The sequence below is a fragment of the Rhincodon typus genome, chromosome 2 (genome assembly GCF_021869965.1).
Source record: "Rhincodon typus isolate 14 chromosome 2, sRhiTyp1.1, whole genome shotgun sequence".
Classification (NCBI taxonomy): domain Eukaryota; kingdom Metazoa; phylum Chordata; class Chondrichthyes; order Orectolobiformes; family Rhincodontidae; genus Rhincodon; species Rhincodon typus.
In genome coordinates, this window is record NC_063333.1 from 41,685,585 (window position 1) to 41,700,330 (window position 14,746).

Here is a 14,746-nt window from a genome sequence, read left to right on the forward strand (position 1 = left end):
CCAAGCAGCATCATAGGAGCAGGAAGGCTGACGTTTCGGGCCTAGATGCTGCTTGGCCTGCTGTGTTCATCCAGCTCTACACCTTGTTATCTCAGATTCTCCAGCATTTGCAGTTCCTACTATCTAGGAAACAGGGGTACGTGGATGGCTGTTTCTGAGAGCTGGTGTGGAAAGACACTTGGCCTTCTAATGTAAAATTTCCTGAATCTTGAATCACTTCGACTTTCTCACCGCCAACACTGTCTCTTCATCTGACACATAGCAGAAACCCTAGTGGAAGGTGTAAGTGGGGTTTCCTGCACAATTCAGTGAAGACACAGCAGCAAAAAACAGTTCTGAGGATATTCTGCATGTTGGCTCCTTTGAAAATTCTAAATAAACATACATATATAGTAACCCTCAACCTCTCTGAATTCAGCTTCCACTCTGCAATTATATGACAATGTAACTTGAAGCTTTTCTCGTCATGATCATGTTAATTAGTCCTACACATTTTAATTATGTAGTTAACAACTCTGAATAGGAGGGAAAACTTTACAAACTGTTATCACACTGGAAATTAGTGATAACCTTTGCTTAGTAAAACTGCTCTTAATGCAGGCAATTTATTATTGTAAACTGTCTAGTTTAGTACTATTGACTTAATTATAATACTCCCTCTCCAGAAAGTATCATGTAGTTAGACTTGCCACTCTGATGATGACTTTTTATTGACCCCCAATGAGAAATGCATTGCCTCACATTCCTAAGCAGTTTTATATGGCAAAACATTGAAATAATTAATTTTGAAGATGCGCTTTGTATAAGTAAAGATAAAACTTTACTATTAAATGCATAGTAAATTTTTGATAAATTATGCAGGCTGCACAATAAATTGCCTGAACCAAGGACAAAACTTCATTACTTTATTGTATTCACTTGGTTACTTATTCCAATAGCATCATCAAATCATAGAATGTTTACAACACAAGGGGAGGCCATTCTGCACATTATATGTTTGCTGGCTCCCTGCAAGAATAACTCAGAATGTCCCACACCTGGACATTTCATCAAAGCCCTGCAAATTACTTCTTCTCAGGTGTTTATAACCCTTCAAGGTCATCAAACCAAAATGTAAAATCTGTTTCTTCCTCCAGAGATAGTGCCTGACCTGGTAAGTATTTCCACCATTTTCTGTTTTTATTTTGGATTTCCAGTACCAGTGAAATTTGTTTCAACGTTAGCTTTTAAAAAAAAGTGTGTTTGATAGGAAAAGTAGGCTTCTACGGAAGTTTTCATAAGAAAGCATTAAGAAGCAGGAAACATCACTCTTCGTGGGCAGCCTTGGAAAGAACTAGCGACATGAAAATGTATGAACTGTTACGAGGGTGCAATGCAGACCGTAGTGCAACAGATGGAAAAAAGCTATGGCACTTTGTCTTGTGAAAGGCATATGGTGGAGACAGCACTGGCTGCCCATAGAGAACTCTGAATGAAGAGACAGTGGCCACAGCCTGGGCACTATTTTGATTCTCCATTTGTAATGGTCATTTTAATGATATTTATAATCCAAACAACCTGGGAATATTGTTTGTGTGCTGGCTCCCAGCACCCTCTGGACTAATTAATACATTCGGCTGCCCTAAGCCAAAATGACAGTGAAATTCTGAGAGTTTCAAACCCAGTGGCTGCTGGATGGACTTCATAGATTCCCTGCAGTGCAGATCGAGGCCATTCAGCCTATTGACTCTGCACTGATCCTCCAAAGACAACCCAGACTCGCCCCATTCTCGTGACCCCGCATTTAGCATGGATAATCCACATCTTTGGACTGTAGGAGGAAACTCGTGCACCCAGCAGAAATCTGCATAGACACTGGGAGAATGTCCACATCTCTCACCCAAGGCTGGAATTAAACACAGGTCCCTGGCTCTGTGAGGCAGTAGTGCTAACCACTGAGCCACCGTGCCACCCCAACTTCAACACATCCTGTTCTGGCTTTCATGATAATAGATTCTATTTTAATGTAATTGTGACTACAGATAATGTAACACCTAGAAAATAACTTGAAGAAACCTGTTGGATCATGTAACATTACTTCCTCTCAGCAATTGGAACTCGCTTGAGTTGTATAGAAGCATAAACTCATTCAGCACAGAAGGGGCCCTATCTACCCTAATCCCAATTTCCAGCACTTGGCCTATAAACCTGCATGTATGACATGTCAAGTGCTCATCCTGATAGTTTTTGAAGGTTGTGAGGTTTCCTGCCTTTTCTCTCCTCCCAGGCAGTGCATTCTCGATTCCCACCACTCTCTGGCTTTTTCCTCAAATCCCCACTAAACCTCCCACCTTTCACCTTAAAATTATGCCTCCTCATTATTGACCCTTCAACTAATGGGATTAGCTGCTTTCTATCCATCTGTGCATGTCCCTCAGAACACCTCAATCAGGTTGCCTCTCAGCATTCAAGCAACTAATCAGGGAGAGTGTTTCAGATACATTTATCAAAACTGCGAATGTTGGAAGCAATTTTCTTTTCAGATGGTACTTTGTAAATGACACCAATTTTGTACACCACACTAAATTAAGGAGAAAATGCACAAATGCAATTGAGCTGAACACGTGTTTGGGAATTTTTGATGGTGTTTGGATAAGAAAATTAACATTTACGAAGCTTCTTATTATACCAGAATTCCCAATGTGCTTCACTGTCACCAAATCATTTCTGTTATTTTTGTGTGGGTGGTCTTCTGGCACAGTGGGTCGTGTTCCTGGCCCTGGACCAAATGCTCCAATTTCAAGTTCCACCCGAAGGCCCGATGATCAATGAAATTATAAATGTAACATAGGCAAAGAGGTTGATTATTAACCTGTTGATTCTTCTAATTTGCCGTGCAGGCAATAAAAGCAGGAAAGTCTCCGAGTCGGCCATGTTTCCTGTGGAGTGGCGCCCTCAACCCTCTAGAAAGTAGGGCTATAACTTGTTCCAGCAGAAACTAGCTATGGCAACAAACAAAGTATGTGCTTTGCTTTGTCTGCCTCGTGCACCACTGGGTGTAGGAAGAGGAAAGAATTCATTCTGGTTATGTGGTCAGGCATTGGAGGTAAATTTGCACAGAACAAATTCCCAGAGACAACAAAAGATAGCTACCTGGCTAAATTGCCTGCCCTTTGCACAATACAGCAAATTATTGGCAAACTAAAGTGAGAAGATATTTCCAGTGTAAGATGTACTTTAAAAATACATTACTAACATAGACAGATTTAAATATTGCAGCTTTATTTAGTTTGGTTTAGCCAATATTTACTTATTTTTATTTGGTCTTTCCTCAGAGTGCCGTTTATCACAGAATCCCTACAGTACGGAAAGAGGCCATTTAGCCCGTTGAGTTAGCACCTACCCCTCAAACAGCATCCCACCTATACCCAATCCTCCACCCCAACCCCATTACCACCACGACCACCCCTCATCTCCCATGGGTAATCCAGCTAACCTGCACATCTCTGGACACTACAGGGCAATTTCAGCATGGCCAATCCACCTAACCTGCACATCTTTAGACTGTGGAAGGAAACCAGAGCACCCGGCAGAAACCCATGCAGACGCAGGGAGTAGGTGCAAGCTCCACACAGACAGCCACCCGAGGATAGAATCAAACCTAGGTCCCTGGCTCTGCAAAGGCAGCAGTGCTAACCATGGAGCCACTGTGCCACCCTTAATGCATCCTGATTATCCTTGTTGTACCTTTTTCCTTTTGAAGTTATAGGGAAAGGATTGGAGTAGGCATAAAGACATTCATGGATCACATGAAAATAATAAGATATTGAACTACAATTTACCATTACTGGGACAAAGGCAATTTCAAATAACTCTCATCGGGAGCAGTACGACTCATTTCAAAGAAACATTAAAGTCAAGTTTGTTCCAGCAGTGAATAGAAACTGCTTTGTAATTGATTTTCTACTGCCATCAAAATGCTCACTGTGAAACTAACAACTTGTACTGGTATTGCAATATGAGATATATTTTTGAACTTTTCTTGAGCTATCTGTAAATGACAAACATATACAAGTTGAAAACCATCATGATTTTCAGCTATAACCATCATGGAAATTGCAAAAGGGTGACTTAGCAGCCTTTAATATATTATCTTAACCCAAGCCCTGGTCACATTTACATTCCCTGTGTCTACTCAAGAGGAATTGTGATGATTAATCTTACTTCATTGTGTAAGATATTCCCATTGTTAATATCAAATTTGAAAAGAGTTATGGTCTTTTCCCACTACAATAAAATATTTCAGTGGGCCTTTGTAATTACGTTCACAAAATGCAGTGAGGACTTCAAAGATCTGTACACAATGACATTTATATTAAGTCCATCACAGAATACCTTGCATATAGTTATCAGGGTTGCTATTAGAGAATCAGGCTAAGATGTCAGCAAAATTGATTCAATGTGCTTTTTTTTTGTCATTCTAATCAATTTTGGGGTTTTAAGGAAATAGTGAAGCAGCATTAGCATGGATAACAGGAACTGAGACAGCAAACACCAGCTTTGAACTAAGCTCGACAATACTGTCATGTCATATTGTGAATGATGGTCAATAAATAATCCACAAGCAGGAGGAGGAGGAGGAAGCTTCATGAACATCGCTATTCCTCAATAATGCTGGGACAATACCGAAGTTGTTCAACCATCTTCAGCCTGGTGCAGGCTGGTTGATCCATCTTCATTTCCTGTTGTGATTCACACCACTCATCAATTAATTTGATACAGACTACAAGTTATTATAAAGTTACTGAGTCCACTTGATCTAAAAATAGCTATGGGTCCTGACAAAGTCCTCCCTGCAGTGCTGCATAACCTACTACAATCCGAGCCAAGCTGTTCTAGTGCAATGACATAGCAAGGGGAGGTGATGGCCTAATAGTATTATCCCTAGGCTACTAATCCAGGGATCCAGGTAGTGACCTCACGTAGCAGATGGTGGAACTTGAGTTCAATTAAAATCTGCAAATAAGCGTCTAATGATGACCATGAAACAATTATTGATTGCCGGGGAGAAACCTATTCAGTTCATTACGGAAGGAAGCTCCTGTTCTCGCCTGGTCTGGCCTACATGTGACTCCAGATCTACAGCGATGTGTGATTGATTCTCAGCTGAGGGGTAGGCAATAAATGCTGGCCTAGCTGGCAATGCCAACATCCAATGAATTTAAAAACAAGCTAACATCTAGCTGACAAATTACCCAAGTGTATCCGATCCACAAAAACCAAGACAAATACAATTTGGTCAGTTATTGTCCTGTCAGTCTCCTCTCAATCATCAGCAAAGTGACGGAAGGCATTGTCAATAGTGCTATCAGGAGCCAACTACCAGTAATCTGCGCAGCAATGCTAGCTTGGTTTTCACCAGGAGCAGGCAGGAACTCCCTCCCTAACAACACTGTCGATGTCCCTCTGATTAGGGATGGGCAATAAATGCTGTCCTCGGCAGTGATACCCACATCCCATCAGTGAATAAAAAAAAAGTGAAATGGTAGTCAGAGCCCACCTGGTGTGGGAAACAGACACCCAGCTATGAATGTCTTTGAACTGACCAATTAAATGCAAGATGTTGTTGGAGGTAACAAAAGACATAAGACAGTCTAGCACAGCTCTGAACAAATGTCTAAGAAGCCAGCAGAAAAAAATCTAGTGGTACCACTTGTGTACAAAAGCTTTTTCACATTTTTAATAAAATATATTAATGCACCTCCTGAGGTTTTTTTTTCCTACTAAGGTAATGCTATAATTCAAAAAATTTTTTAAGAGTGTTGTAAAAACTAAAATATTCCAGACACAAATAGCTAACAGTATATCAAACATGATTAAATATGATCCATTGATCTTTTACAAAAACTAATGTAAATAGCAACATTCGTGCAGCAAAATGTTTAAAGGTGCTACAGGGGAGAGCTATAAATCAAATCTTGAAACCAAACTGCATAAAATATCGGACCAGATGGCCAAACACTTGCTCAAAGAGGTAGGGTTTAAGAAACATCTTAAAGGAAGAAAGTAAGGTAGTCAGACAGAGAGGTTTAAGGAAGGAATCCAGGGATTTTGTATTAGTTAACTATGCTTACCTGGAATGGTTGGGAACTCTTGATAAAAAGCACCTCTCTTAGCCATAAGTCACCATGGTTACCGTATCGTGCCCAAAGTTGCTCTCCCTTAGTGTTGTGGAATGTCCTTCTGTGAATGGCCAATCTAAAAATCTGTTTTCCAAACATGTGATAATGGAAACGGAAGATACAGGTCTTGTTAACTGTGGCATCCAAGATTGGACTAAGGAGAACAGCTGTATTTCCAAATTGTTGATCAGACGCTTCGATGTAAAGGTAAGTGCCTTCTGCAGTCCCCAGTGTGTGATCTTTTGATGGCCCTGTGTTGACTGTTGGTGTTTGTCCCTTATTTCTTGTCCAGTCAAAATCATCTTCTTTAGCTTGCTGCCAGTTACATGACCCATTTTCAAAACTGCAAAGCAGATCATTAGCTGTAAAACGCAGGAAGTAAAAGATTAATTACTTGAATATATAACCATGTAGACATTTGTATTTGGAAATTATTTACTAATATTAGCCAGAATAAGAATTTGTGCATAGAATCATCCGTATCATTAGATCACCCAAATCTACAATTCCAAATTATAAACGTGAAAAATATCAAATGACAAATATTTTCCTGCCTTTCTGCAGGTGAATATGTAATATTGATGCTGAGTGATCAAGTAAAACAGGTATCATTGTTTCAGTCAGCCTTAGATACCTAATAAAAACCAAAAGAACTGCAGATGCTTTAAATCAGGAACAAAAACAGAAGTTGCTGGAAAGGATCAGCAGGTCTGGCAGCATCTGTGGAAGAAAAGTCAGAGTTAACGTTTCGGGTCTTTGTTCTGAGCAGGGGTCACCGGACTCGAAACGTTAACTCTGATTTTTTTCTCCACAGATGCTGCCAGACTTGCTGAGCTTTTCCAGCAACTTCTGTTTTTGAGCCTTGTATACTTCTCTGGATTCATATTTCATGAATATTGTGGTTAAAGGCAGGGTCTCCAATGTATAACTGGCCAGCGGGTCACCCAGCCATTAGGGAATAGTGTTGGGGAAGATATTCAGGCAATCCTTCATGCTTCAAAGGGCTCCAGCAGCTAAAATCTTAGAAATTCTGTATTTGGTGCCAATCAACACCCTTACAAAGTGGAAAGAGTGTGGGCAATGAAATTTATGAATACTGACAACCAGGGGGTTTGCTGATCCAAGCCAGCACTGGCCACATAGCCTTCACACAGCCACCAGTGTGGACTAAGGAAACATTTGGAGCTGTCTTTCCTCATTCTAATGCAGGTGATTTCTTTGTTTCCAAAAGTGAAGGGGGATATGCTTGGCTTGCTGTGTTCATCCAGCTCTGTACCTTGTTGTCTCAGATTCTCCAGCATCTGCAGTTCCTACTATCTCGGGGATAGAGAGCTGTTACGGATGGTGATTGAAGGTTCCGCCCGAAACAAGGCTCTACAGAAATTGATGGGAAAGTACATCACATTTGAGTACTGACCTAATTTCCAACCCATTAGCCACACTGTTGCCTGAATTACAAAAGGCAAGCCACAGTTTGGCTACTGTTAATTATCATCATTAGAAAATAACAACTAAGCTGAAGAATAATGAAGCTGCAGATATATCTTTGTGTAAAGCACTCTACGCAAATGTTCTTTCCATGTTAAACACAAATATCCCAAATGAGCAATATTGATCTTGAGCAGAATTCTCAAGTTCCACTTACCACAGTTGTCTTCATCAGAACCATCACCACAGTCATCTATAAGGTCACATAATTGTAACTGGTCAATGCAAGCTCTGGTTTCTTTACACCAGAATTGGTTGGTGCCTTCACAGAAGTCTACAGCTGATGGGAGGGAGCAGTTGACAAATGTAATATCATCCATTGCTGCCACGCCATCATAAATGCTCAGACTGACTTTCACTAGCGTAAGGTGAAAGGGTCGTGTTAGACGCCCAAGCTGAACAGAGCCTTGCAGCCATTGATTGTATTGAGTATTGTAAGTCCACCACACCACAGTACGATTCTGCACACCATCGATCACCAGATACATTTTCGCTGCCCCCACAGCCTGTCCATAATTATAATACCTATTGGAGATATCAAATAGCAAGTAATTTGTTCAGTCATTAAACATTGTCAAGAGATAACCACTCAGTTGATTAAAGTATGCCAGTAGGATTGAATTCAGTAGAAAAGTTGGTTTGGGGAAATTGCTTTCAAAATTATATGAATTATCAAAGATTTTTATCTTAAATGTTACTGTAGTGAATAAAAGCATACAGTTATTAGATGAAGCTATGGGTGTATAGGTAAAAATAATCATCCTTAAAGTTTTTAACTTCCTAATGTAGATTGTAAATGCTATGTATATATATGAGACATATATACATGCACACAAAATAACTTCCAAATATGAGTGCTTTAGCACAAATAATAATTTCCAATAAATGGTGTGGCTCAGAGATCTGATGCTTTCAAAAGAATCAGTTCCATGTTTTGACAGATCATCATGAATTTGAAATTATTTCTTACCAAAAATGCATGGTACATCCTGTTCCTGACTGACTTAATTGGGGACTATTCAGTTCTGCAACCTGAAAAAGATTGCTCTCATTGTTCAAAATAAACATGAAGTGTCCTGAAAAAAAAACGAAGATAATTCCAAATATGAAAAAAAACATTTAAATAACCACGCAACACCACAACAACCTGCATTTATATAAGTGACTTTAACATATTAGAACACCCCAAGACTGTTGCAAGTGTACGAAACAGCAGTGTGTTCAACGCAAGGGACAATTTTTTTCCAGCCCCTGAATAATGTGGGCATTGAAGGGAAAGTTGGGAAACTAGATCAGAAAGGCAGCGTTGAGATTCTCAGTGGCAAGAACAAAACGTCTGGTTCTCCATCCAACTGCTGAATGGTGAGATGAGAATCTCATTAGTTAGCAGCTAGAGGTCTATTTGCATTTATTTACATGCATTAACATCCTATTATTGGTTAATCGTGCCTCATTCTTGCGCAATTTCCCTTTCTACCACCTGCTGGATAGTAACTAGATGGTGACAATACCCAATATGAAAGTCAGAGTGGACCTGACTGATTGAAATGTTCAGTTTAAAGCAGGAAACTTCAAGAAGGTTGTTAACGCCTTAGTGTGGGTGTAGAAAGATGTACTTGAATGGTACTTGTGATATGGAACTTCATTTACATGGTGAAATGAGAGAATTGTACATCTGAGATCAAAAGAGTTGAAAGGAAGATTTAATAGTAGGTTTCAAAATCGGGAAGTTGAGCGAAAATAAAGTAAGTATAGGGCAAATATTTCTAAAAGCAGAAGAGATTAGAACCGAAGTGCACAGAATTAAAGTGATCAGCAAAATAACCACAAATCACATGAGGTAAACCTCCTATCAAAAAATTATGATATTCTGGATATACTCAAGCAGATCCAGTAGTAACGTACAAAAAAGCACTGGACAAACATCTGAAGAGGATAGAATGGAAAGGCCATGGATCCGGAGCAAGGGCAGAGAGGGTACTTCAATTAAAAATTGAAAGAACTGTGGATGTTGTAAATCAGGAGCAAAAACAGAAGTTGCTGGAAAAGCTCAGCAGGTCTGGCAGTATCTGTGAAGAAAAAATCAGAGTTAATGTTTCGGGTCCGGTGACCCTTCCCCTGTTCTGAGGAAGGGTCACCAGACCCAAAACGTTAACTCCGAGTAATTGGATTGCTGTTCAAAGAACTGGCAGAGGCAAGATGGGCCAGTTGGCCTTTTTAATTGCTTTGTTATTTTATTTGTAGTTCTGTAAGTGACTAAAAAGAATGAGACATAAATTACAGAATCACAGTGTTATTGAGCAGGAGACCATTTAGTTCAAAGTGTTTACTTGACTGTCCAAATGAGCACAATGACTTTGTGCCTTTGCGTTGTTGTTTTCCCATATTGTTGCACATATTTTTTTCTGTTCAAATAATAATCTAATGCTGTCTTGAACGCCTCAATTGAATCTGCCTCTACCACACTTCCAGGCAGTGCATTCTAGACTTCAACCATTCACTCAATTGTTTTTCTTACATCAGATTTCATTCTTTTTCAAGACATTTTAAATAGGTGATGCTTTTTTTTAATCCTTTTATGCCTTGGAATAGTCTAGTCCTTTTTTACTATGTTCAGGCCTCTCATGACTGCGAAAACTTCTATTAAATCTGCTCTAGGGAATGGGTCAAAATTTCACTATGTCAAATGGTAGAATTTAATTCAACTAATAAAATCTGGAAGTGAAAACGAGTTTTGGTGATGGTGACCATGAAACTATCATTAATTGTTGGAAAAACCCATCTGGTTCAGCAATCTCCTTTAGGGCAGGAAATCTGCCTCTTTCCCTGGACTGTCCTACATGCAAACACCAGATCGAGAGTAATGTGGCTGACTCTTATTTGCCTTTTGAAATGGCCTAGCAAGCCACTCAGCTTGAGAGCAACTCGTGATTTGCAACAAATGCAGCCTTCATCAGCAATGCACATATCTCATGAAAGAATAAAAATAAAAGTTTATCGAAGATGGAAGATTCAAAGTAAGATAGATGTCCAGAGTTAATAAAACTATGAATGGCCATTTCAGCATCATATAAGTTGGGTTGTAGAGGAGAGAGATGATGCTGCAGGTGTGAAGGTGGATGCTCTCAATGAGAGAGAAGATCTGGAGTTTGAAACACAGTTCAGGGCCAAATAGATGCTGAAATTACAGATGTTCAGTTTTAGCTTTTAACAATAGCCAGGGAAGGAGAAGGAACTGATGAACTGATTGGGACAGGAATTGAAGACAATGGCCTTGATTTGGAGCAATAATTAATGATAGCGAAGCTATCGACAATCACCATCAATACTCCTTTGAAACTAACAGAATCTCCAAGAGTTCACTTTGTACAATTAATTACTGAAATCAAGAGATGATTTCAGCAATTGTACATTTCCCTCCAGGGAATGTTCTTGAAGTACCCCAGACAGATATCCAGTGGAAATCAGCTGAATAAAACTTTGCCTTTTACTTTATTAGTCTCGCTCTAAAAAAAGGCTCAGTGTCCAGAATTGACACAATACTTGAGGTCAAACCAGAGATAATAAGGATTCATGATCAGTTTCTTGCTTTATATTCTGTGCCTATGTATATGAAATTCCATATGCCTTTTTAACTACTTTATCAAACTGCCTGCCACTTTGACAACTTGCGCACGTATTTCCCACATGTCTCTTTTCTTGCACAATAAAGGTAAAGGCAAAGTCACGATAGTCCAACTGGACATAGGACTGCACTCTGGAGAGAGAGACAACTGGTGGGGGTTTAACCTAAGGGTCACTGCACGTCAGGTAAGTGGTGAGGATGAGAATGTAGGACCCTCATGGTACCCCCAGTCAGTGTGGGAATTGAACCCACATCACTCTACAGCCATCCAGCAACTGAGCTAACTGACCCCCTATTTGCCAAAATCCTAGTGGACCATAGTGCTGCTCTTTCATTAGGGAGAGAAACTGATGGTGGTTTAACTTTAGGGTCACCTCACCTGAGGCAAGGAGAGAGATTGAGAAATTTCCTGGTAACCTCAGCCAGCCCAGGAATTAAACCACGCTATTGGCATTACTCTGCATCACAAACCGGTCAACAAAACAACCGTGGTGAAAAAGTAGTTGGTAAGTTCTTCCTTATTTGAAGTGAACAAGGAGATGGGTAAGGAAGTGGGCTTCAAGAAAACATTTGTCATGAAAAAAATGCACACAGGATTTTCTTTGCATTTCATGGAATTGTGAGCAGGAGGGCAGGGCAAAATAGAACATAATACGGTCCAGTCACAATACCAGTTGTTTGCTAATCATATTCAAATGTGTGTATCTTGTAGTTGCCTAACATAAATGCTAGTAATCTACAACAGATAGGTTAATGTATCTGGCGAAAAGATATTCATATTTTAGGTGCAATTCTTCATCAGAACTATCTGACCTCAATGCTGTGGAGTTGTGGGGAGACGGATGATGGACAGTGTTGTGTATCTAACAACAACTGTTGCATAGAGAAATTTATGAGATTTGTGCCACGAAAGCAACATGGTTATACATTAGATCATAAAATATAGGAGTAGAATTATGCCATTCAGCCCACTGAGTCTTCTCTGCCCTTCCATCACAGCTGATACATTTCTCAACCCCATTTGCCTGCCCTCTCCCTGTATCCTTTGATCGCCTTACAATCAAGAACTTATCTATCTCTGTCTTAAGTACACTCCATTATTTGGCCTCCACAGTGTTCTGTGGCAATGAGTTCCACAGATTCACTAAACTCTGCCTGAAGAAACTCCTCCTCATCTCATCTCTAAAGAGTCGTCCCCTCACCTTGAGGCTGTGCCCTCGGGTCCTAGTCTCTTCTATTAGTGGAAACATCTACTCCACACCCACTCTATCTAGGGCCTCTCAGTATTCTGTAAATTTCAAATCATCCTTTTAAACTCCATTGAGTACAGACCCAGAGTCCTCAATGATTCCTCATACAACTAGTCCTTCATCCCTGGAATCAAAGAAATATTCAAAGAAATTTGACAGAAATTGCTTTGGCTGCTTATCAAATCTTGTAAAATGTTTGTGTTTTCAACATTTTCTCTAAGATTACCTCAAAATTCTTGACACCTGTCTCCCAAAACTTGACTCCCAAAAGTAGAATTGTTAGAAATCAAGTGAAACAATAATTTACATTAGATTATTAATTAGAAAAAAATCAGACATATTTTGTTTCACTTACAGGGAGAAGGGTTACATCTGCACTCAGAGGGGACATGTTGGAGGGCTCATCCACTGAGGCAATATGGGTAGATCTCAAAGATAAGATGGGTGCAATCACTCTCACTGGGTTATACTATAGGCCTCCCAACAGCCATCAGGAGATTGAGGAACAAATATGCTGGCAGATTATGGAAGGCATAATAAAAGTAGAAATAGAAGGAACTGCTGATGCTGAAGTCTGAGATAACAAGGTATGGAGCTGGATGAACACAGCAGGCCAGGTAGCATCAGAGGAACAAGAAAGCTGATGTTTTGGGTCTAGACCCTTCTTCAGAAATTGCAATAAAAATAGAGTTGTCATAGTGGGTGACTTTAACTTTCCCGGTATTGACTGGGATTCCCTTAGAGCAAGAGGCTTAGGCAGGGCAGACTTTGTTAAGGGCATCCAAGAGGGTTTCTTGAAACAGTATCTGGATAGTACAACTAGAGGAGGGGCCATAGTGGACCTTGTGTTGGCTAATAAGCCTTGCCAGGTAACTGACCTTTTAGTGGAAGAGCATCTTAGCAGCAGCGATCACAACTCCTAAGTTTTAAGATAGCTACGAACAGGGATAAGTCAGGACCTTGCAGGAAGGTACTAAATTGGGGGAGGGCAAATTACATCAGTATTAGGCAGGAGCTAGGGAGTGCTAATTGGGAGGAATTGTTATCAAACAAATCCACATTTGACATGCGGTGACTGTTTAAAGACCTGCTGAGGAGAGTTCAAGACCAACATGTTCCAGTGAGGAGGAAGGGCACGGATGGCAAGGTAAGGGACTCTTGAATAACAAGGGAGGTTGTGAATTTAGTCAAAAGGGAAAAAAAAGCATATGTAAGGTTTAGGAAGCTAAAATTGGACAGGGTCCATGAAGAATATAAGGAAAGCAGGAAAGTACTCATTCAGGGAATTAAGAGAGCAGGAAGGGGCTATGAAATTAACTTGGCAAGTAGGGTTAAAGAGAATCCCAAAGCATTCTACAGATACATCAAAAACAAGGGAGAATTTAGGATCACTCAAGGATAAAGGAAGGGAACATTGCTTGGAGGCAGAGAACGTGGCTGAGATCCTAAATGAGTACTTTGCATCGGTATTCACCCATGAAAAGGATATGGAGGATAGTGAGATTTGTGTGGAACATGCTAATATGCTAGGGTATTTTGAGATCAAGAAAGAAGTGGTGTTGGGTCCCTTGAAGAGCATTAAGGCGGATAAGTCCCCAGGGCTCGATAGTATCTACCCCAGGTTATTGAGAGAGGCAAGAGAAGAGATTCCTGGAGCCTTGAGCCATTGGAGAGGACATGGAGGACTGGTGAGTAACTAATGTTGTTCCTCTGTTGAAGAAGGGAAATAGGGATAATCCAGGAAATTACAGACCAGTGATTCTCACATTAGTAGCTGGCAAGTTATTGGAAAGAATTCTTAGGGATAGGATTTATGTACATTGGAAAAGCATGGCCTAATTAGGTACAGTCAGCATGGCTTTGTGCAGGGCGGGTCATGCCTTACTAACTTGATTGAATTTTTCAAGGAGGTGAAGAAGGTAAATGATGAGGGTAGATCAGTGGATGTTGTTTACGTGGATTTTAGTAAGGCTTTTGACAAGGTCCCTCATGATAGGCTCATCCAGAAGATTAAGATGCAGGGGATCCATGGTGACTTGGCCGTGTGGATTCAGAATTGGCTTGCTCATAGAAGCAGAGGGTATTGGTCGAAGAGGTAGTAGGATATGCAGATGCTGGAGAATCTGAGATAACAAGGTGTAGAGCTGAATGAACACAGCAGACCAAGCAGCATCAGAGGAGCAGGAAAGCTGACATTTCGGGCCTATACCCTTCTTCAGAAA

The 14,746-nt window shown here is 40.3% G+C and overlaps 1 protein-coding gene across 1 annotated transcript in view; it reads right to left on the reverse strand.

Annotated features, from left to right (window-relative positions):
* Positions 1-14,746, reverse strand: part of LOC109926748 (MAM and LDL-receptor class A domain-containing protein 1) — a 357,436-nt gene that overhangs the window by 251,732 nt on the left and 90,958 nt on the right. Inside the window, exons 14-17 of the mRNA XM_048606938.1 lie at positions 11,746-11,830; positions 8,620-8,725; positions 7,807-8,174; positions 6,114-6,523 (exon numbers count right to left, since the gene is read on the reverse strand). Of these exons, the coding sequence (XP_048462895.1) occupies positions 6,114-6,523; positions 7,807-8,174; positions 8,620-8,725; positions 11,746-11,830 (969 nt within the window). The remainder of the gene's footprint in view (positions 1-6,113; positions 6,524-7,806; positions 8,175-8,619; positions 8,726-11,745; positions 11,831-14,746) is intronic.